The sequence below is a fragment of the Seriola lalandi genome, unplaced genomic scaffold, assembly GCF_002814215.2.
Source record: "Seriola lalandi dorsalis isolate HSWRI2012SDOR001 ecotype SW California unplaced genomic scaffold, Sedor1 jcf7180002054931, whole genome shotgun sequence".
Classification (NCBI taxonomy): domain Eukaryota; kingdom Metazoa; phylum Chordata; class Actinopteri; order Carangiformes; family Carangidae; genus Seriola; species Seriola lalandi.
Genome location: NW_019525483.1, coordinates 655,247 through 680,395, shown reverse-complemented (window position 1 = coordinate 680,395; position 25,149 = coordinate 655,247). Strand labels below are relative to the sequence as shown.

The window sequence follows — 25,149 nt, the reverse complement described above, 5'->3', positions numbered from 1 at the left end:
TTTTATATGGTCCCCTCATGATGCTTTTCTTTCATTTTGTTAGACATGACACAGTTTAAAATAAAAGAACACTACTCAAATTTGTCATGTATTGTCATGTTTTGATATATTTTGATGACAAGTACTTTTTATTGGGTGTATTATCTCGGGTAAAAATCACCCGGCGTTAGTGATGGTGTTTTGAGTTTGAGCAATAGTGTTCTAGGGTTAAACACAGTATGTACTACTACTACTACTCCTACTATAACTAATAATATTCTTTAGTCACACCACATGTGCTGCACTTCACAAGACTAGTAAAGATTTGGACGGATGACTGATGAAATTTGACAGCGCAGACAGAGCTGGACTGAAAGACTGAAGATTATGTTTACAAGAATAAACAAAATGAAAATGTGACTGTGACTGTGAGTCAGCGTTTCACTAGTCTTAACTGTAACAACAAGTGACCTTGTAGCACGCTGCAATCCCAATATGAATGAATTACAAGAGAGGATGGAAAATAGTTCAAATACTTTTCGAGCAAACAAAAACTCTTTCATCAAGTCTCTTACAACTGGAACATTACTTTTCACAGGACAAACACAACATGAAAACTTCTATCTTTCTGGGAGAAAAACAGTTCAGGGTAAAAGTCAGGTTTGCATCAGTGCCACAGAATCATAGAATAAGGGCGACTTTCTTGTCTCACCAACATTCAACTCCCAGAAAGAAATTCTACAGGCAGGGAGAGTCCTGGCAGCACAGGGCACACCCAGATATTCATATGTATATATAGTATACAAAGAGCAACCTGTCACCTTTGATTTAAAGCAAGCAGCAACCATTTATCTTGAGGCTGTTGAGAGCTACTGTGGGAAACACATTGAAATCATAATAAATGAGACACATCAGAAAATCTCCACTGAACATCAGAGTCGTGAGAGCAGCAGTGTTAGCTCCTCAGCTGTGTCCATGTGTTCTATGCCAGTAAGATTTGTTTTCATTCCTTCGTCCTCTGCCACTTCCTCAGCCTCCCCATCCCTTACTATCTAAATGGGGATAAAACAGCACACAGTGTTATTGGATTGCTCACCCAAGAGGAGAGTGACAAGTGATAAACCCATTTGGTTTGTGTCTGTTATTATCAGGGTAGCACTGAGACACTGTGTGTAACTGTCAAGTCTGCCCAATAAAGTTTCAGTCTATTGCTCTCTGGTGTGTGTGGTGGTTACCTCATCTCCCTGCCACCTAATGGATCAATCAATGGCCCTGACTGGCCAGGGACCTGACCTGTCAGGCAGATTTCCCAGAGGGCTAACACAGATTGATCGATGGTGACGTGCAATCGGCTGCTCTCTGATGTCTGGGAGTGACTGGTGTTTGGCTCTGGAACGTCTGCGGAGGTGTTCGCAGCCTTGCTGTGACTCAGAGACACTCCTCCCTACCAAGGGTGGCTAAAAAAATCTTTTCTCATAAGAATCGTGGCTCTAATCTTCTGCAATTCTGAATCAATTCCAGATGTTGATTTTTGTTTAATGTAAAAGCTAAAAATATAAACCAGAATCACCTCTCCGTGGTTGTTTCCTCCACCAACCAGCCAAGTTACAGGCAATATGGTCACAGTCTCTCCTTCCTTAGGTACAGCATTTTGTAAAGGGGTTTTTGCAGATTATGATGTCACAGTGAAGTTGACCTTTGACCTTGTCATTATTTCATTTTATTCTCATAGACATTTGAGTTAAATTCTGTTATAATTAGTGAATGAACTTGTGAGTTATGGCCACAAACATAAGTTTGTTAGTCACAGTGTGACAGAGGTGATGAACTTCCCTCTGGTCGCTCCTGATATATCACATTCACGAGAACATGAGGTCACCGTGACCTTAAACTTTGAACATTGTCCGCCAAAATCTAATCAGTTTATCTTCGAGTCCAAGTGAATGTATGTGCCGAATTTGAAAAAGTTCCTTCAAGACGTTAGGGAGATATTGTGTCCACAAGAATGGGAGGGAACGACAACCTGAAAACAAGATGCCTCCGGCTCTAGCTGTCACCGGCACAGAGACGTAAAAACAGTGCAACTCAACTGGATTGGCACAGTGCATAGAGCAGTTATTCTGTAGCTCATCTTAAAAAAAGGCAAGTGTTTGGGTGCATTTTGGATTTAATTAGTCAGTTTTCTCAGAACGTGGTTCCTTGCGTGATTTTATTGTTAAAAGGTTTTTTTTTTTAAAGTGTATTTTGAAATTTATTATTAGTATTCCCATGTTGCACTAAAGACAGAATAAGGATTTTTAATAGATTTTTATGCCTCTGCACCAGCGACAGTCAGAGCCGGAGCCATGCTGTTTTCAGGTTTTCCATCCGTCTGTCCCTCTCTCGTGGACGTGATATCTCAGTAACGCCATGACCAAACTTCTTCCAAACATTCATTAGGACTCAAGGATGAATTGATTAGGTTTTACTGGTCAAAGGTCAAAGGTCAAGGTCAGTGTGACCTCACAAAACACTTTTTAGACACTACTCAAGCCTTCATACAGTGATGTGACAAGATTTCACACAAACGGTTCATGTTTTCTATGACTCTGTATAAAAAGGGAAGTAACCTGAAACTGGTCTGAGCGGAGGAGGCAGACAACCACGAGGAGGTGATTCTAATTTTTCATGTATTGAATAAATATGGATTATATTACTTCTGTTTATTATATAATAAAATAAATTCCAGTGGCATCCATCCTTATAACATGCCATACATCAGGAACCCATCCCCTGAAACCTTCTACTGCCTAAATAAATTAACTCCAGTAGCTTTTAAGGACATACTTCATGTTATATTGTATTGTCTAGAGGGATCTCTGTTTCATATGTTACTTTACACTCAAATTGCGGTGACAAAAGTGCCTCGTCTCATTTTTCCTTCTTCGTTTTTACATCAGAGATGATCAGAAATAGATGGAAATGAGTGGACTAACTCATGTTAAAGTTTCCACCTCCTCCAAGCACTGAAGGATACACACACTAAAATGGAAATGCTTACACCATAAAACCATAAAACCCGACATACAGTAAAAAGTTCTTCATCAGCAGCTGTTCACACACACACACACACACACACACACACACACACACACACACACAAACACTCACTCCTGAGTGAGCGACTGAAGTCAGTCCTTGGAGATCTGTGTCTGCCAGTTCCTGGAGTGTTTGACAGCTGTGAGTAAAACTGCTGATGCTGCTGCTTTGCTTTGAATTCTTTTCTTAATCCAACAACTTAACCTGTGTCTGAACTCCATCACAAAACCACCAGCCCAGGTGAGTCAGGGAGAATTACACCACAAAAACAAATCAGGAGGAATGAAGCTTTCAAGGCATTTTATCTCTTCACAGCTGTAATTACAGGTGAGGACAGGATAATAACAGTGTAACACAGCAATGAGCTTTCAAGGAGAGCTGCTGCATAAATGTCTTGAGCTTTATCTGCTTTGTTCGGGGTGGACCAGGCTCTTGATGTGACCATCTGATTGTACACTAACAACAGTGTGGTGTGGCTTCAAGTTGTGTATATACAAAACTTCACACAAGTGAAGTCAACAAGTGATAACAGACGCTAAGAAAAGATGAAATATTAGAAATAATCAACAGTGGCTGCAGTGAAAGAAATCAAATATCAGGAGGTTACCAGGATCAACTCCACTGAGCTGAGCTGGTGCTGAATGTGTGAAATGTCAGTCATCATTAGGACAGCTGATTAGTTTAATAATTAAAAGTATTTAAATGTAAAAGTCCTGTCATTTACCGAACCAATAACAGATTCTCACACAGTGCACACCAGAGTGTGTTCAACGTCTAAACACCACTCTAAAACTTTACCTGTGTTAAAGGACTGGACCTGTGATTCTGAAAACTATGGAGGAGCAGGGATGTCACAGGAAAAGTAATACAATTGTCTACAGACCAACACGCATAAGATAGAATTTACTGTACATCAAGAAAGTTCACATACACATATGTTTCTGACTAAAATATTTTTCTAAGAATAAACAGTGGAGTGGATGTTGTGTGAATCTTTTTATCTTTCACCTTTTATCTTTAATTAATCAAAGTAGGCTCCTCCTGCTTGGAGCACACATGTAATTTAACCATGTGATTAGCTAAGAGGTGCTCTAGGAGTAACAATAAGAAATAAATGTTTCCTATTCTTCACTTTCAGTAAAGGACTTATACTCTTCAGTTGGATCTTGGTTCTTAAATGAAGTTCTTCTTCTACAGAAGACGGGCTCAGGTGATTTGATTTGATAAATATGAGCTCTCAATCTGTGCAGTGTTCCTCAACTGTCGCTGCTGGCTTTGGTTTTGATAAGTGCACTCTGAAAAACATACATATGCACTGCAGTGGAAGAAAGAAAGAAAGAAAGAAAGAAAGAAAGAAAGAAAGAAAGAAAGAAAGAAAGAAAGAAAGCAGCAGTGCTGCAGCACTGACAGATTGTCTGAACTGGGTTCACATGAATGTGTGTTTGCAGGTTCACTGTGTAAGCTGGAGTGGGACAGAGAGGAAATGAACTGATGACGTACAGACTATAAACAAATCCATCTCAACAAACCTGAACTTTGGTTCATTACCTGAAACCTGCTTAGCGCTTATATTTTCTCACATTTTGAAAATTTTTTCATTTACATTTTCATTTACATATTTCCGACTTCATGTGTCTGACTCTGAGGATTTTCTCTATATTTACTCATTACATCCTGGTTTGCCTTTCTGATTCTTCTTTGATGTATTCTATTGCCATTTGCTTTGCAACAGCCACATTTCTGCACAGGGATCATTAAACTTTCATTTAATAAACTGCAAAGCAAAACCATGAAGACAGCAGCTTTAGATGTGGTGTTTACAGCCACACTTGTATCATGGCTGCCTGTTGTTCATTTGGTCCACTACTTGTAGACTAAATATCTCAATAGCTACTGGATGAAATGCCATGAGACTTTCTGCGAACATTCACGTTGCCCTGGAGATCAGTCCAGCTGACTCTGGTATTTCTCTGGTGTTTTTGTTTCTGAGTGTAACATCTAAAAGATTCTAGGTTGGATCATGATGCCATTGGTTATCAACTGAGTTTGCATTGAGCACTACCAGCAAGTCACAGTTTCCCCTATCCAGTGAGATATACATGGAACAGGAAGCATTTCAGACACATTGCTCAGTTGGCAATCTCACACACATCTGACAAAATACATGCACTTCTATATTGATCAGTCCATGTGCTCGCGTTGTTAACCAAGTCCAATTTCCTCTGTTTTCTGTTCGTAACCACAGTGGCTGTGCTCTGAGCTCTGAACTCTGCTCACGTTAACCCTCCAGTGTAGACACAATGTGTCCTGTTGTAACGTTTTGTGCCCGGGCCCCCACTGCTGCAGTGTTTCAACTCCCACAGATAAGCTGCCAATCACATTTTGGGGATTTTTCGGATAAAGAAGTTTATGCTCAAACTATATGATATCAGCCCAACAATGGCCGAATTCAATCCAATCCAACAGACATTGGGATGTCAAGTATGACAATGTGTGATTTTATCCTGTGTGGTGACTAATAGTGAAAGAAAACCAATTCTGTGGCTTGAAAGCCCGATGAGGGATTAGAAAATTGCCTTTTCTCACATAGTTTGATAAAGTCGATGCTGTGCTCCATGATCAGTCTGTCTGCCACTCTGTTGGATGACTTCTACATTGTGTGGATCAGGAACATGCCTGCGATCTATGTCAGGGTTCTATTGCCCCTGGAGTAAGTCAGAAATTTCAGCCAGCATAATCACCTGAACTGACAGTTCAATCTAAATGTGATGTTGTCTGATCAGGTGGTGCTCTTTTCTTTGCTCATCCCTGGCTGTTCCTCCGACTCTTTTCCACATTAAAACATAGAAAAAATCTAACATTCTAACAATTAAACCTGTGTTCTATGTTGTTGAGTTGTGTTCTTATATTATCACAAATGTTTCCATCAATTCTCAAACCAGAGAAATCTGTGATTTTAATCATGGTGACGTTTCATTGACCTGTCAGTGACATCATATCCTCTATGATCATGTGTCAGTGTGTTTGTCTGACAGAAGCTCAACATTGACTTTTATCTAGTTTTAATCCACATACACTTTTTACACCTTGGTGGTTTTCAGCTCTATATTTGAACCAGATGAAGGATTTTAGTCGTCGGACGTCTGGATCTGAAGTTATCAGAGAAACAAGCTGAGGAAATGTTAGACAGCTCAGCTCCCAGCTGCTGGAGACGTCCTGTCCTGTGTCACTGAAGAGCGTCGCTGAATCTCTGCTTTTTAAAGGTAAACTGCTTTCTGGGTGTTTCTACTGGTTTTAATCCCCTGGTGTGTTTGTTATGGAGAGGAGGACACCTCTGTGGATAATTCAGCTGCTGGTAAAAACCTGCTGAACGTCTGCTTCATAAGTTATCAGAGAAACAATCAGAACAAAGGTTAGCATCCATATCAGCTCCAGCTCTTCCCTGAGTCTCTGTCCTCCGTACAGCGTCGCTCAAACACTGACTTTAAATGTCAAACTGCTTCATTCTGTGTTTTTAATGGTTAGAATCACCAGGTCTGTTTGATTTCCTGAACCACTGATACTGAAAGAATCCAAACCGGGGGGAGCTTACAGTAATGGTGATGAAAACAACTCCCATGATCCCACACTATTTCATGACATCACCCAATGCTGTCTTTTGTTATTGTTTTGATTGAGAGAGGCAGGCAGAAGAGGCAGACTGTGTGTTTAAATCTAATCAAAACACATCACTTCCTGTACAGCAGATGACTTTACCTTAAACTATGCATCAACAAATGTCAGATTTTCAGGAACTAATTTACAAGTTTGATGACAATGCCTAATTTAAAAAACTCAATGAAACAACATCCAGTTTATCCGACGTGGTAAAAGTTACTGTTGCTTTGTATCAGCTGGCCAGGGAAAAACAAAATGTCCACAAATTCATACAGAAACATCTGAGAAAAATGACTTCCATTCGTGTTCCTTTATCATCATGTCACTGCAGTCCTGTGTTTGAGCTTCTCATTGAGATACAGCCTCATCACTAAGCCTCCAACAGAAAGTCGATCTGCCACAGACTGAGATACTGTGTTTGTGATTAGAGAGATTTGCTTACAGCTTGGAATGCCTCTGTTTGCCATCACAATAAAGCTGCAATGAAAAGAAGCAACAGGACAAAAGTAGAGATCCGTGTTGAGTTTATAGTGGAAGAACGTTTCTAAAGCCCTCAATGTTTCTAATGCCAAAGCAACAACACTAAAGATTCAGATCAGTAGGAGACCTTGGTGTAAGTACTAACTACTACATATGTTCACTAAGGCAGAGTGCAAGGAGAACAGGTAAAGAAGTACGATATCCTATATATCCAAAGTGTATAGTATGTGCTAGTTAGCCATGTTATTGTGTTAGAGGTGTATTCTACAAACACACAGAGCAGGGCTAGGATCGGTTGTTTGGCAAAATGCCTGTTGCTGGAAGAAGAATAAGTCTACTTTCTACACATGACACACAGACAAATGCAAGCCTGCAGTGTGTGTCTTTCCTCTGTGTCCACAGGCATGTATGAACAGTATGCATGAGACTATATCCATATGCGTACGAGGAGTAATTGATAAGTTTGTGACCTAAGGAGATGAATTATACAGCTACATGCTCATGTAGTTCAGCTCTCTGAGTGATTGTGCAGAGAGTTTGAAGTTAATAACTTTGTGGTTTCTCTGTTTCGGGTAATTGAAAAATGGATGTCAGTGCTGTCTGAGAATGAACGGCCTCGGTGCAGTCATCCGCTACGTCTCAAGGGCTTTTCACCCAAGGAGGTTCACGAGGACACGGGGGCAACACAGCACAACATGGTGAAGAAGTGGGCTGAACTAGATTTACCACCTCGTGATTGTCTGCCTCCCTCACTCTAGTTTCAGATTATATTCCTGTTTATCCAGAGTCACATCACGCAAAAAATTAACCGTTTATGTGAAATTTTGTCATAGTTGCTGTGTGAAGTCTTGAGTAATAGCTACAAAGTGTTTTGTGAGGTCACACTGACCTTGACCTTTGACCTTTGACCATCAAAATCAAATCCGTTCATCCTTGAGTCCTAGTGAATGTTTGTGCCAAATTGAAGAAGTTCCTGTCAAGGTGTTACTGAGATGTTGTGTCCACGGCGCAGACGGGAAAAAAAAAAAAAGCCAGGGCACCTTGGTGGCTCACCTGGTAGAGCACGTACCATCAAGGCTTGGTTCTAATCGCAGCGGCCTGGGTTCGAATCCAGACCACGGCCCTTTGCTGCATGTCATCCTTTCTCTAGCTACCCAACTTTCCTGTCTCTCTCTCACTGTCTCTACAATAAAGGCATAAAAAGCCATAAGAAGTACTGAAGTGCTAAAAACTGCAGTTCTTCTAATGACCACTAGAGTCTCTAGAGCTAATTTCCTCCAACTGACAACTGTACAGGGTGTGAATTTTTTTATAACTCACCTGTTAAAAGTTTATTAGGGCCTAAAGTTCTGTATAATTGAGGGTGTGGTCGCTTTGAGTGACAGGTGGGTGAGCGTATGCCTGCAACAAACCGGTATGCATCAAAGCCACACTCGCCCCACCGCTTTGCCTATTTTGGGATTAGCTGTATATGTTTATGCCATATGCGCATATTTCTCAGTGAGTGTGTGAGGAGTTTGGGATTTGACCCAAAGCCTTGGTTATAGAATTCAGAATCCCTACATGACCCGGTGCTGCTGCTCATTGCAGTGAAGGCAGCGCTGTCTCTCAGTGTTTAAGCTCCCTCTCTCATCCTGAGAAATGAATTTGATGCACAGATTAGTGTCTTTCATACTTGTTCAGCTATAAATCCATAAGCTGATAGAGGTATTCCTCTGACACTGCAGGTGAATACTGAGCATCACTGCTCCTCTGTGCCAACTGCCTGTTGCTGATTACAATAAGTTGTTGATGTTAATTATGTTAAAAAACAGCCAACATGGAGTCATTGAACTCATTCATTTAAACAATCAGTTAATCCAAATCACAAAAAACACATTCTCATTTTCCTCTTCTCTCATATCATGTAAGTAGTTGGTTTTATTCGTCCTCTTTTTATGACAATGTCACTTAAAAATTACATTGTTTAGTATTAAACATTGTTTTCTTATACATTTTGGAGAAAAAGTATTTGCCACCTGTGTAAGTCAAGTTGTTGAGCTAAATTATGAGCAGGACATTATAAAAGCTTGTAAATTCCTGTCGGTATTGGCAGAGACTTTTATTTTGAAGAGTGCATATTAAATTTTCAGCCATTTCCTCTGCTTTTCCTAAAATATATCTTTGAAGGAATAGATTTGACACAGGAGAGCGGTGATCGATTCGCTTGTAAAACTAGCTGTTTATATTGTTACCATGACAACTAAGACCATGTAACGTTGAGGAAGTTCTTATTTTAACCCAAATCACCATCTTTTCCTAAACCTAACCAAGCCATGACCGACCATTACTATAGTAACCATGGCAACAATGGTAGGTAGGCCACTGTCGGTACAGTCTATGTCGATACAGTTTATTACTGTAACCATGACACTGAAAATAACGTCCTGTATGGTTGTTCAGGTTGGAGGAGATGTTGCTTTAGTGACAACATTTTATCCAGTGAGGGAAGTGTTATGCTCTTGTGCAGCATGCAAGCAGTGGTCAGGCTGAATAGTGACTGTGCAAGGGACGCGACATCCTGGGTCATGCATGTATTTTGGTGTAGGTGACAAAAACAGTGTAAAGGATGTACTAGGGCTTTGATTAAATGCTAATAAGGTAAATGCATAAATGCATCCTGTCTATGCTTCTGCTCACTGTTAACTTTTTAAAATATTTAACCAACACTAGATTATTTCCCTGACCTTAACCAAGCGCTTTGAGTTACCTGAACATAATTATAAGATTGTTAATCATGCCTTAGCTGCCCCGAGCAGATACTGTGGGAAAACAAATGAGATACATAATCAGTGAACATAATGCAGGCAGCTTTATGTTTGTTTCAAAATTCACTGGTGCAAATTAGCAGCATATAAACATATTTCAGGTTAGTCTCTGACATTTCTGATTTCTGACACCACCTGAGTATAATGGAGGTTGTAACCAGTTTTGACTGGAATTAGCTTTTTCTTGGCTAGGCTAGTTACTTCAGTGACTGAAAATGTATTGTGTTGGAATAAGTAAGAAAATATGTTTTTGTTTTGACAAAAAAAAAAAAAAAAAAGTCTTGCAATTCGTTTGATCCAATCCTTTTACTTGTTATTTGCCTTCCACATATGTTTCCAACAGACAAGTACAGCTCATGTACTGGATCTAACAGCACTCTCAATGAGTTCGAAGGCTACACAGCTTCAGTTTCAAAGTCACATCGACAGTTCTTCACAGCTACTGTTGTTTACACATGAGCAGTGCTACAGGCTTCTCTTCACTGCAGATGTTTGATTGAAATAAAGCACAGTGATGAATAAAACACAAAGTCACAAGCTGTAATGTATTTTCACTGTTATCAGTAAATCCTATAAAAGACAAAAAACAAATGTAAGGTAGTATTGTGCCTCATACAGCTTATCCTGCTGTGGCATAGAGCTTCATGTTGTCCAACAACGATTCAAGTCTTTAACTGAAATTAACATTTTTTTCTCTGGAAATCACATGTCCTGTGTTGTTTATTAAAGGATATATCTGATGATATTCTATATTTTTATTGCTGTATATTTATTCATATTTTTTTCTGGTTGTCCATCCCATTCTCGTGGACATCTCAGTAATGTCAAATTTGACACAAACATTCACTTGGACTCAATGATGAACTGATTCGATTTTGGTGGTCAAAGGTCAAGGTCAGTGTGACCTCATAAAACACTTTTACTGAATTACCGTTACTGAAGACTTCACACAGCAATTATGACAAAAGTTCACACAAAACTAAAATTTAGTTTGATTCTGAATAAACAGGGATGTAACCTGAAACTAGTCTGAGCGGTGGAGGCATAAAACCACAAGGAGGGGATTCTAGTTCTTTATGTCCTGTTGACATGTTGTGAGCCATTTGTAAAGATTTATGTCTTCCGTAGGAACCAGTTTGGGTGTGAGTGCCTCAGAGAGGGGAGGGAAGTCAGACACTAATGAGGAGCAGACTCACACATAGCTGGGTAAGTCTGGGCAGTAGAACACAAACACTGACATCTCATATAGTTGTTATGGTTAACGGTTGCCTATTTACCTGTAGACACAGAGCAACACAGAGTTTGTTTTGTTGGTTGTGTCTACCTGATGAATGTAAGTCCAATATTCACTCAGCTCAGCTCTGGTTTGGTCTCCACCAACCCCTGAGAAAAACATCTGGCTGTTAAGCTGCTAAAGTAAAAGCTCCGATATTTTACCAGCTAATCTAACTTAGTCTGTGTGCGGTTTGGTGCTGCACAGGTAGTGTGCAGCTCTATTGTTCATTGACTGCTGCAACTCAAAGTTATGCTGATTAAAGCAGTGAGACTGAACTGAAACTGCAAACTGTCAAACACACTCACACACACTGTTTAAAAATACATTTAAAAATAACTTTGACATGTTTTTGATTTTGTGATTTCAGTTGGACATTAAAAGGAAAATAAAAGTGACTTATTTTTTGTGTGTAGTTTATTGTGAAACATCTGCGACTGCAGTTTGAATCTGTGGAGAGTAGCTGTGTGACAGGCAGTCGCCACTGACACAATCTCAGAGACAGTCTCCCCAGTTTACATGCTGAGAGGAACAGCTCTTATGGGTCAGAGGGTTGGAACAAACCACCTGTGTGGTTGTTCAGGTTGGAGGACTGTAAGAAACGTTGGGGTTATTTTGGGGGGACTATTGTAATTCTTTATCATCAGGATGTCCCAGGAACACTGTGAAAAGCCTCCAGCTGATCCAAAATGCTGCAGCAGAGTACTGACAGGAACTAGGAGAGAGATTATATTAGCTTCTCTGCACTGGCTCCCTAAATCCACAGTGAAATTCAAAATCCCTCTCCACATACAATGCCCTTATTAACACCATATCTATATATACATATATTAAAAACCTTATACCTTATTATCCCAATAGAACTCTTCGCAGGTCTGCTTGTAGTTCCTAGAGTCTCTAAGAGTAGAATGGGAGGCAGAGTCTTCAGCTATCAGGCTCCTCTCCTGTGGAGCCAGCTCCCAGTCTGGGTCCAGGAGGCAGACTCCCTGTACATTTAAGATTAGACTTCAAACTGTCCTCTTTGATGAAGATTATAGTTAGGAGCTGTGGGATCCAGATCTGCCACTAAATCACTCATCATCATTATTAATGTTATGATGATTGTGATTATGATGATTATTTTTATTATTATCAGTAGTCATAGTAGTAATAATGTGTGCTGGTATGATTGCTGCTGCTATCATTAATAACAGATCAGTATGACGATTATTATTATCATTGTAACAACCAGTCTGGCAGAGCTTGAGTACAACGGTATTCTGTTCTTGGTCTCTCCCTCTTTTCTCCCCATCTCCCTCCTCTTTTTCCTCTCTCACCCATTTCTGTACTTTAAAACCCAACGCTCAAGGCAGACCATCCCACCTCCCACCCTGCTGTGTTGGAGGTTTCTTCCTGTTAAAGGGAGTTCTTCCTCCCCAATGTCCCCAGGTGCTGCTCATGGTGGAACTGTTGGGTTTCTCTCTATAATATTGTCAGGTCCTGACCTCACTCTGTAAAGTGCCTGGAGATAATCTATGTTATGTTATATAAAATTTAATTGGATTGTAACAGAGTTTGTTTAGCATGTGATTCCATTTGCAATAACTGCCATGATTTTATATTTATGTATCTGTATGTATTTATTGGCTCAACGGCGCCCTCTCTTGGAGGTAGTAGATTTATGCCACTGGAAGCTCATGAGAGATGGTGAGTTACAGAGTGCAGCACGGTGTGCTAATACTGTGTATTAATGTCTGTATGTACAATGTATGAACATATATGTGCACTGTGAATGTAGAAATGTTCATGAGAAGTCACAAGTGAGTCCCTGTGCTTTTCAAGTGCTGAAATGTTCAAATAATGTCATATCGCCCTCTCTAAGCTAGCTAGTTAGCCTCTGAGCTAAAATAACATGCTGTTCTTTGTAGTGAGCCGTGTGAGCGCCACCTGTTTGACTGATCTGTACATATTCTGTTCCTGTTCAGACAATAACCCGCGGCACACAAGGATCAGCGAGCCTCCTGCTCCTCATTCTCCACACAACGCAGAGTGGAGGGGTCGCCTGAACCCGCCAGTTACTGTGAAGTGCAGCTGAGAGCGACTACTTAAGATTTTCCTCTTGCTTTATCATTTTACCCTCATCGTGAATCATTTTGGTATAAGCAGGATTCATAGGGTGGTAGAATATGATTAGTGACTGATGGACTGATGATATTAGAAAAGAAGAAAGAAAAAGAAAACATGCTGCGCTCACCTGCTTGGATGCTGGGGAGCAGCAGAGCCGCCAGAAACACGACGCATGTCTTCATCTCTCTCGGCCTGCCGCTGACCAACTTCACACTAGAGGCCCTCAAAGGTTGCATCAGACCTCCCAGTGGGCGTCAGAGAAGGTCTCAGAGTGGGAAGTGCCAAGTTCACAGCGGGGAGCCACCAAAGGCACCTAGAATATCACATTGAAATGCAGAAGACTCAGCAAGACATGTACAAATAGGTGATTCTAAAGGACTCCCTGGTGAACGAGCGTGACGGGAGGTCTGTCACGTCTCTGGACAGCCAGGCCACACAGAGCAGGAGTCCTTAAGAGCACTAGATTTCATTGTAGGTTTTAACTTTATCTTTACAGACATTATAAGAGTAGATAGTTTTACTGTATGGAAGGACACACACACACGCACACACACGACCACTGCAACATCACACAGGTTTGTCAAAGACGCACATAATTGTTTTGGAAAGGGGACATAAAACCAATTTCAGTGTTGTTATTTTGATTACTGGCATTCAGTTGTCTTCACATGATCAACAGCAGAGACAGTGAGCCACACTGAGCTGCCTGAGCCACTGTGTAGCCTGCATCATGACATTTATAGCAGTGTTATCTGCTCTGATTTTGCCCCTCACTCTTAATATGTATTGCACTGCAGATGTATTCTGTTAGATTACTCAAAGCAGGTGCCGTATTTCAAATACTCATGATCGCATGTAACACTGTGAATGAAACCTAAGGTCGACTGAAAGCAGTCGATCTCATGGTAATGTTTGTCTGGCAAAAGGGATGAAGAGCAGTTTTTCCTTGAACTTTTATCCTCCACAGCATCATGTTAGAGTGAAAACCAGTGAACAAGAAGAAAATAGAAGAATGTCAATTTACGCCTTCAGAGAACATTTTGTTTTCACCTTGTTGCTAGCTCACACATCAGAAGGTTGTAGTTTTCAAACGGTTGTTTAAAAGTTCTCAGACATTTAGGAAGTTATATGTTATTGGAAAGAAATAATTGGCAAAATGGCTGGTCTCCACTCAGCGGTTTGTTTGTCAGCCAGATCTGCTTAGTGAGCTAGCTCCTGCAGTCGTGGATATCTTATGAGACCAGAATGCTGGATGTTCATTCAGTCCTGTATGAACTGCTCACCTGGTGCATACACCCACTGAATATACACAGTAGTGTGACTCCCTGTATGTGATGATGACGGCCACTGATGCATACATGGAGAAGAAGCTAGGCTGTGCATGAAAAATGTTTGGACCGATAAACAAACAGAGGAACACGCAAATGTATGTGTTACTGCAATTTCATCACCAGTTACAACAGTCAAATTGTTGTCCATCGCGGTGCTAACCTTAACAGCATCCTGCTCTGCGAGGAGCTGCTCTTGTAAAGTCTCGCTGCCCAGCTGGCAGCAGTGGCTGGAGCTTCTTCCAGACCGTACCTCCATAAAACAGTCAGTAAAACATGCTGTGACATTTTGCACTTCTTGCTCCTCATTTAATGACTTCACAGTGTTTACTGCGGACCGTCGGCTGAATCACTGTAAACTGCGCAGCACCCCGACGCTGGCTCTGGTTACAATGAATTAGCTCATCCTGCTCATGTAGAGAGCTCAGTGAGAGGCTGTGGGCATAAAGGAGCTCTATAATAATTAATCATAATTCATTTTATCATTTAATTAGCTTGCTGTTTCACTATGGGGGCACAGAGTTAGTGGGAGTTTCCCTGTGCAGTAGTTGTAGTACAATGGCCTATTTACCATGAATGTAGATACACTGTTCACACTGGAGCTGCCTTCATGGGCCAGACAGAGACATATATTTCATTCAGTTTGTTTGCTGAGCTTTATGCTGCTAATGCCGCTTGATTATCAAAGAACTACTCCACTAACGCCATTTTCACATATGTACATGTGAACGTCTGGAGAATCAGGTGCAGACAGGAGGTTGTCTGTGAGAGACGCACTCTCACCACCCGGACACACTGTTTCTGGTTTCGATGAGTGGTGGCGCCTGGGTAAAGTGTGCAGGAGAAAATGATAGAACACTCACTGTGTATCTTCTTCATACAATGACTGGCTCTATTCACTAATGGGCTCAATTGCACATCACACAGACTTTATTTTTGGCAACTGACAGGGGAAAGTCCGTTCAACTGACTGGGACATCTGTGTTCACACATACAGCTTCTCTGGTTAATGTCAAGAAAAGTTCAGGTTGCAGTTGAATGTGTGAAAGCAGCTTTAATGATTGTAGGGAGATGATCGCTGTCATAATAATAGCTTATACAGAGCACTGTTATTACCACATCCACAGTGTCTAAACTATACCATGGTGTTCAGGCGGAGCGGATAAAATAAGTAAGACATAAACATCACATCGCTCATGGATCAGTTTATTCCGATGAAAACATTGCTGCAAGTGGGAAAGTCTAAACCGGTATCTCCAGTTTCCTAATGAATGAATGAATGAATGAATGAATGAAGTGAACACGACTTGGTTTATGGATTTATGTTGAAAACGCTGCCGACTGTAAAGTAATGTGATGTTCTAGTAACTCACTCCTGCAGCTGTTAGATCTAGATTTAGTAAAATCCTAGAACTGGAGTGACCCGCACATCTGGTGGTGTGGAAGCAAATGTGAGAGTGATTATAATTACAGGGCTTTTCAAGGTACCAGTGAATGTATTCTCATTGATGTATTATGAGTGTGATTGTCTCATCTGGGGTCTCACATGTTTCCTTCTCAGGGTCAAAAGGCTCCTAACTGGTTCAGTGCTTGTGTTTCTGGGTCACATTCTGCAAAGCAGCTCAGAGGAATACACCACATGTTTGATCACTGTAGTAAAACATGGATCTTTTAATCATTAAAAAAAAAGGAGGGAAAAAATAATCTAACCTTGACCAATGCAGAAGAAACACAATATTTTTACTATGAATTTGAGATTAGATATATTTTTTTACTGATCTAAGACATGAAGGAAAAGTGGTGTCACTAGTCTCTGAGATTCAAAGAGCTTCTCTCTGCAGCAGCAAATTTGCACTGATGTTCAACACTCATAGACACATCAGTGAATTCCCTCTGGGACTTTCTGGGTGGGAAGCAAGGGCAGACCCACCCAGCACCCTCAGCACCCTCCTGTGCAGCCCCAAGCTAAGGACCCCTGGAAGGATTAATACGCCAAACAGGGAACAACAGAAGAAAACAAGTAAATTACATCATTCTTTTTTCTGGCGTATGTACAATAGCCTCTACCAATGTAGGACACCCACTCCCAACTGAGACTGACAAACAAATGTGTGCAGCCTTTTAAAAAATACGGCCACATAACGGTGTCAGTATTGATGATTCTGCAAAATCTTAGGTTAAGCCCAACGTCCAAAGTTTTTACAATTTCAATTTCTGCTGTATTTGTGTTCAGCAACTATGATATAGTTCAGGTTAGAGATAGTGATGATGATAGGCCGTTAATTCACAACCCTCATCTCCATCGCCTTCCTTTCTGCCTTTCTACAAACAGGATACTTCATTTCCTGCATTGGCTCTGACATTTGGCATTGGATATAAATTGTGAGGTGCAGAATCATCCAATATATAAGTAATTCCTTGCAATACTGAAACTCTGAAGACCACAAGGACACGGAAAGGACACAGAGAGAAAGTAAACACAGAAAGTAGCCTTCTACAATGTCCATTACGGCTAATTGCAGAGGGATCTACACCTGGGCCAACTTGCCAGCAGCCATGTTCATCCATCACAGAGGCTTATGCTCCTTCTGAGCCACTGTGTTCCTCTGAGGAATGTGGACTGTCATTAATATCCCTGTACACAAAACAATCTCAGTCCAGACTGTTATGGTCCGTAGTGGAACAAGCTACCAGATGCTATCAGAGCAGGGTCGTCTCTCTCTGTCTTCAAGAATCTCTAGAATCTCTCAGTCAAAACACTGCAGCTTGGAGGAGAGAGCACATCAGTCCAGTTTAACTTCTTGTTACCTTTAGAATTGATTTTAAGCTCCTCCTCCTTACATACAAAGACCTTATGTGCAAGGACCAAGCTACATTTTAGCTCCCTTGTTAACTATAGACCTCCAGGAACACAGATCATCTACTGCTGCTTTACTAAAGGTTCCAGAAACATCAGGGACGCAGCTTGAGTCAGTTCCAACCCAAAGCTGTGGACAACACGACCTGTAGATATCAGAGAAGAAGAAGCTCACTGAGTGTTTTTAAAAGAAAGATAAAAACTTTATTTCTTCACTTTAGCCTTTAACCAGCCCTGAAACTTTACACTTTGCTCAGCACTTCTTTTACATGCTGTTATAAATATTGATGTCTTACTGATTTTATGCTTCCTATAGAAAGCATAAAATTATACACGTAATCATTTTTCTAAAATTATTATCTAGAATTATTTAGTTATTTCATTTATTATTTCTGTGTCACTATTTTATTATTATTCCGTCTCATTTTACATCAATGTTTGTGCTAAATTTCTCGTATGAAAGGTACTATACAAAAAAAGTGTATTATTATTGTTATTACTATTATAGAAGACTCATCTCTTCTGAGAGCACCTCCTCTCCTAACTCCTCTAACACTCTAACAGGTCTAACTAGCTCTTACTATGAATTTTCACTGCACTTCAATCTGATCTTCTTCCACTTTGCATTATTGAATAGATTTAGTATTCATTACTTACACCAAGGTCTCCTACTGCACTCAAGCTTTAGTGATGTCTCTCACTGTCAGTCTCTATGGATTAAAGTGTCAAATGAGCAGATGTAAAGTAAATGTATATTTCAATCTGTCAAACCGGTTCCATTCCTTCAACTAAGGTTTTTTCTTTTTTTTTGTTGTTTAAACTGCCTCTTCCTCCTGAGCTTTTCATGAGGTGAATGCTGTGTGTGTGTTTTACCGTCATGTGACAGTATTCAGATTATGGTGGAGAAGAGATGATGTGATGACTCTCAGAGGCAGGGATGTACAGTCCAGTGCACACGCAGATGACACAGGGGAGTCTGCAAACACCCGTCTTCTAAAAGAATGTGAATTGTTTCATCTCCTGATCTGACTGTCACACGCGGATCACACACATGTGAGCAAAGGCAGGAGCCACTTAAGTGAAGCATTCATGCATTATTAATAACAAAAGCTTGTTCTGTCTTGGCTTTCTTGAATTCTAAGTTCAAATGGTTTTTCTGAGCTGTGACACAGCAACACAAACGCCATTAAAGCATGCAGCATCACTGTTTAGGATTTCTCAGTGGGCATGTCGATGTGACTCCAAGCAGCCAGCTGGCAGCAGTCTGTCAGGCAGCCAGTCAGGAAGGAGGTTGTGTTTGAACAGTTTGTGAAGTAGAGTGAGTGTGTGTGTGTGTGTGTGTGTCTGGTGGTCTCACTTTCCGGCTTTTCTGACTTATTGTCAGGGTTGTAACCAAGATTACACTGATAAAGGTTTGGCTAGCATTTCTTTTTTTAACTGTGATTTGTTAGTTGATTAATTGATGAATCTATTGACAGAAAATTACTTGACATGATTCAGCAACTATTTTGATAATTGATTAAACATTTAAGTGATACTTTAAGACAAAACACACAAAAAACAACTGGTTCTAGCTTTTCAAATGTGAGTCTTTGCAGCCTTTCTTAGTCGACAAAACAAGTCATTTTAATGTAAAAAATACAATTAAAATGGGTATTTTTGACTATTTTCTGTCACATAATGGACCAAGCATAACAATCAATTAGCCAGGGAAATAACTGGAAAATTAATTTGTAATGAAATCATTGTTAGTTGTAGATTTTATTGCCCTACATTGTGTAAATGTTGTTTCCAATGCTCTCGCTCTCATGTAGTTTCCCCAAATACAGTGGAATACTAATAATACATTGTCGACACAAAACTCGATGTTTGGCTGACTGTGACATAACATCCTCAACATCATGAAACTATCACTCAGTGTAACATTTGATCATGTGGTCAATTATAGGTGATTAGTGTATGTCAACTTGCCACCGTAGGAACAGCGGTTATGTAGCCTTTGAACGAGCCACAACTGAACTGTGTGCGTGCACGCAAGCATGCACGTTGTAGGTGTTTGCCAATGATAGCTAACATTAGGCTCTATAAACTACTGGACCTAATCAACAAGGGTATATTTTATAACTAAATTAACTCTTTCATTTGTAAGAGAAAGAATATGTTGTTTGTTCTTATTCATATACTCAGTGAAATCACAGATGTTTCAACCTTGACATATATTAATGTTAATACTGTCAGACTTTATGAGTATAAATAAAGAATTAGTTGACCAGGAATTACCATTAGCTGTTATTATACAGGTATACCCACTTTCCACCAAAATTAGCAGGTATAAGTTGATTGACCCCTTTGCCACTTCCACTGTCGAGTTTGCCTTTCTGTTCAGACTGAGGACACACACAACTGCAAAGAGTGATGTCATCACACGCACTTACAGAGCACTCATACAGAAGCAGTGGAGAGAGAGAGTGAGCTGCTAGCCGGCGCTGCAGACTGCTAAAGCAGATGTTATCCCCTGTAAAAGTGTCGGAGCCTCCGTGTGAGATGCTTCCATTGCTGATTGTTTGTTTTTAAAACTTATCTCAGGGCAGCAGCTCACTCTTTCATCTCCAAGTGCAGTGTAGCCGCAGTGTTTCTGGTTTAACAGCACCGTGATGGACAGGTGACAGGTCCGTCTATAGTGTCTGTGCTCTGAAAGGTGTTAAAAAGCAGGGCAAAGGGTGGAAATTAGTGAGTTCACTTTGGTGTTGTGTTTATATCAATGCAGATTGGAGCTGGAGCAGGTAAATACCTGTGACTACTGCAGAGTCATTTGACCCGGGTGTAAATGCTGATTAAATCCTTTTCTGTTGCTGACAAAAGCCAGATGTTGGTGGGTCTTAGTGGGTTTTTTGACCGGTGGAAAAGAGTCTTTATTGTGTTTTCAGAACAGAGAACAGAGCTTCTGTTATCTCTGACTTTCAAAGCAGTCTATTCATTACAACACACTCCTGAACAACTCATGCCGGCAACAATACATGGTTGTAACTTTCTGTCTTACTGTGGTGTGACAGTGTGGACTGTGAAATTTCTGAAAACGATCTAAAACTAATAGCAGGGATGAAATACAATTTTTTCTTTTAAATACAGATTTCAGATTTCATCCAAATCAGTGTCGACATGACAGCTGAGAACTGCCTGTCTGTCTGCTCTCAGGTCTCTCAGCTCCAGTCCAGAGCAGGGGGACGATCACCTCCCATTCACATCCTCATGTAGAAAAATGACATATCTATTGGTGTCATACTATATCAGAGCAGAGTACAGTGTGATGTGTATGTGGGAGGCAGCACACAGGACTGAGGATATATGGAGCTTATGTGCTTCCAGGCCCTGCTGCTTATTGGACACTTTATGAGCTCAGAGCGACTGTGAAATTTTGAACACAAGCTGGCACTGCTCTTAAAACACTCACACACACACTTCCTAAAAAAATTTACTTCTGAGAGAAATGGCCACTTTCTCTGCTGAACTACACTGCCTTCCGCACACACACAAACACATTTGGCAGCAAGTGAGCTGGGGTTGGAGGACACTTTCAGATGTTTTATGACTTCCACAGTAACAAAAGCTTACAATTAATTCCCCGCAGAAACAAGCATTAAGTCTATGAATAGTGTGTAATAATATCCCTCTGGGAAGTGCTGGGTGGAGCTCTGTTAGCTGCATTTGCAGCAGCTCTTCTTGACGTCCAACTAAACACTGGCCATATGGAGGTGAAGAAAATCTGCTGACTTCACACACACACACACTTTTTCCAAGAACATTTTTGTCTGAATAAATGTTTTCATCCCTGTCTCGACTGCAGGAAGTGAATCCTATCGAAGCCTCAGGAACGACACGCCACTGCTGCAGGTTTTAATAAGCTTATACTGCATTCCTCTGAAAGTTGGGAAGTCAGATATCCCAGATGATGGGCTGTAGTTACCATCACTGTGTTGTTTCGGTCGTCCACCTCTTCACCCGCCAGTGAACCTCCCCAGACATGTGGAGCCAGTAATGAGATTCACACTATCCTGAGCCGCTGTACGGACCCCCGAACAACCAGCAGGGGTGAGTCGTGCAGTAACAAGGAGGCCCTTGTGTAACCTGGATACAGGCTGCCCTGCCCTGCTGGTGGTGCCTGCAGTGTGCATGCTACACAGGTGTGGAAAGAAGTAGATCCACCTCCTCCTTATGTACTTCAGGTCAGAAAAAATCCTTCAACCTGTTTTGTTTTTTTTTTCGGAAATTTAGATCCATCTAATGAGGCTGCACGGTGGTGCAGTGGTTAGCGCTGTCGCCTCACAGCAAGAAGGTTACGGGTTCGAGTCCTGGCTCGGACGCGGGATCTTTCTGTGTGGAGTTTGAATGTTCTCCCTGTGCCTGTGTGGGTTCTCTCCGGGTACTCCGGCTTCCTCCCACAGTCCAAAGACATGCAAATGGGGACTAGGCTAATTGGATAATCTAAATTGACCATAGGTGTGGCTGTGAGTGAATGGTTGTCTGTCTCTCTGTGTTTGCCCTGCGATGGACTGGCGACTTGTCCAGGGCGTACCCCGCCTCTCGCCCGAAAAGATGCTGAGATAGGCTCCAGCCCCCCTGCGACCCTACTAGAGGAGATGGATGGATGGATCCATCTACCGCTAGCACTCTTACTCCTTTTTGCTTTTTGAAAAGTATAATGACACATTTTGTCATAATGTGTTAGTTGCTAGATTAATATAAATGCAGCTCTTCATTCCATTTGCCCCAATTCATTAATTATTGCAACTCTTTGACCTTTTTTGTTATTGTGGACTTAATTTAGAAAACGCTGAATTATTTGACTTATTCACTCATTCACACACAGCCATGGCAGCATTAAGTACATTAGTATCTGTACTGTGGTACCATCTCCCATGCCTCTTTTTCCACATTGTTATGTTAATGCTGTATTACGTCCCTGCCACTGAAACTCTTTAATTTGTCCTTGGGGATCAATACCTCATTTTACTGGCCTGCTGTTAGTGTTGCTGGGGCACTTTGTACATGTTTTTGTTTGTCATAATTTAAGTATTTATTCAATTAACATCCAACAGCCACATTTATTTTCTTTCTTCAAAAATAAAAATTGCAAAGCTCACTTTAAACTAAGATCTTGATGGAGTCTGGCTTGTTGTGTAATTTCTCAGTACAACACATTCTTTATTCCTCTAGAGTCATTTCACCATCAGTGGCAATAATGCACTTTACTCACGTTTTTACAAAATGAATTACTAGGAGAAAGTAGAGAAAGAGAATCAAATTCTGCCCCAAAAAAGTTCAAGCTGGCCCTGAAGCACACACAGACACACACAAAGCCACAAAGCCCACAGTGATAAAATATGTATATCATTAGCAACGTCCAGAGGCCTGCAGCAACATACGATTCACTCAGCAGCCAGTCAGCCAGTTTTGATAACAGACCAGCTTCAACACTCACACAGGCAGACAAGTGTGTGTGTGTGTGTGTGTGTGTGTGTGTGTGTGGGTGTGTGTGTGGACAACATTTTTAATTTTTAGCTAAAACCATCGTTGTGAGGACATTTTGGCTTCCACAAGGACTGCTGTTAGGCATTCTTTTATGATGGTTCAAGTTAGGGTTAGGGGCTGTGGAATGCATCACTTCAATGGAGTGCCCTCACAAAGATAGAAATACAAGTGTGTGTGTGTGTGTGTGTGTGTGTGTGTGTGTGCGTATATATGAGTGTGCGTGTGTCTGTGTGTGTTACTCTTTCCTGCAAAGCAGTCTGGATTTGGTTGCAGGAAAATAACATTTGGTCACATACTGAACATGCTGTCCTCAACCTGATCCAGGTACACTTAACAAGGTTAGCGTGAGCATGAAAACATACCACGAGACACAGATGAATGCATTCTGTCACACAAGAATGCACACACACACACACACACACACAAACACACACACACACACACACACACACACAAATACACACAGAATAACATAGAAGAAACCTCACTGGAGGTACTACCTGTCATGCTGGCTGCTTTACACACACACACACACACACACACACACAACAATACACACGCACAGACACAACAATACATGTGTATGTAGCGGTGCATGCACACACACATACACACGGACAACACAGAACACGTGAGGTCTAGCCTTGGGCGAAAGGAAAACAAAAGGCCACATGTCACAAGTTTAACATGGTCTTTACGTTTACGCAAACAGTATATTCAAATAATATTTCCAGCAAAGCTACTTGAGCAACAACAGAAAAGCATGATTCAGTGTGACGCACTGCAGGAGGAATTTCACTGTGTAAAACAGTTAAATTGAAATGAATGACAACAGATTACTACTCATCATGGCTGCACATCATGGTAACCATATCAGTCACGCAGGTTAAGGTTTGGGAACAATTGTGGCCAAGGTTGTCTGTCAGTAGGAAAAACCTCCACCCCATGCCCTGCCTACAACATTACAACAATATTAGGGCTACAATAACAACAATAAAGTCATAACTTCATGAGAATTAAAAATGTAAAATTTTGAGAAAAAAAATTTTTTTTTTAAATTTAAAAATTAAAAAAGAAAATTAGGAATATTATAAGGAACCAATAAACCAGGTGAAAGGACAGTCAGTGTCAGCCTGAGCTGCTTCTGGCAGCTGCTGTTTGTCTGTCTAACAACAGAATAGACTCAGTTTCTTCACAATCTTTTCAGTGTCCTGATGCTGCTGCTGCTGCTGCTGCTGCTGATGATGATGATGATGACAATGATGATGACAATGATGATGAGCCTCCTTATTAGTGAAACTTCTGCTAAATTAGAACTTCACAGGATGCTCCACATTCCTCATTTTAAAGCTTCTACTACTTCCCCTCTAAAACAACACGCAACCTAAAATTAACACTTTATTCTCATTAGATTCTGACTTTACTCTTATTATATTACGACTTTATTCTTTTAATATTATGATTTTTTTCCTCAGTGTGGCCCTAGTACAACGTACCTGCCTCCTGCCTCTGTGGCCTTTAGGACAAGAGTCATAAATACTATGACTAAAAGAGGGCTCTTGATTAAATATTATTACTTCATATGATTACATTTTGTTTTTGATGTGGTTTGTCGCTATTAAAATACGAGACGTTTTCACTGAAATACATGGCGGTAAGTATAATTCCTAGGTGTAGAACACAACAGGGAGCTTAGTTTTGATACCTACAGGCTACAATGGAAGATCAGAGGCGGCAAGGTGATTTTGAGACGGACTGACAGGCCAACATGCTCCGCTTTCACCGTTCTTTCTCCCACTAATCCCTCTGTCGCTGGCACAAAATGATGAAATCTCTCAAGAGTTACAGTAAAGAGGAGGAAAAGATATGACCTCATTAAAGCCGGCGGTATAGCATCACCACCAGTATGGAGTGTGATTCGCGGGCGAGCCCTCCAGTCACACGGTGCAATCCCTGCATAGCCCCGAGATTACAGCAGCTGAAAATGTAAGTGTGACGAAACTGAAACACATGCAAGAAATGATGAAACTTATTTGACATTAGCGGCAGTTGGTG

General features: G+C 40.9%; 1 protein-coding gene across 3 annotated transcripts in view; it reads right to left on the bottom strand.

Annotated features, from left to right (window-relative positions):
- cemip (cell migration inducing hyaluronidase 1) overlaps nucleotides 1-25,149 on the bottom strand; it is a 188,607-nt gene that overhangs the window by 88,471 nt on the left and 74,987 nt on the right. For all 3 annotated transcript variants that reach the window (XM_087170154.1, XM_087170153.1, XM_023393249.2), the window contains exon 2: nucleotides 13,508-13,693. In XM_087170154.1, the coding sequence (XP_087026280.1) occupies nucleotides 13,508-13,616 (109 nt within the window). In that variant the 5' untranslated portion in view covers nucleotides 13,617-13,693. The remainder of the gene's footprint in view (nucleotides 1-13,507; nucleotides 13,694-25,149) is intronic.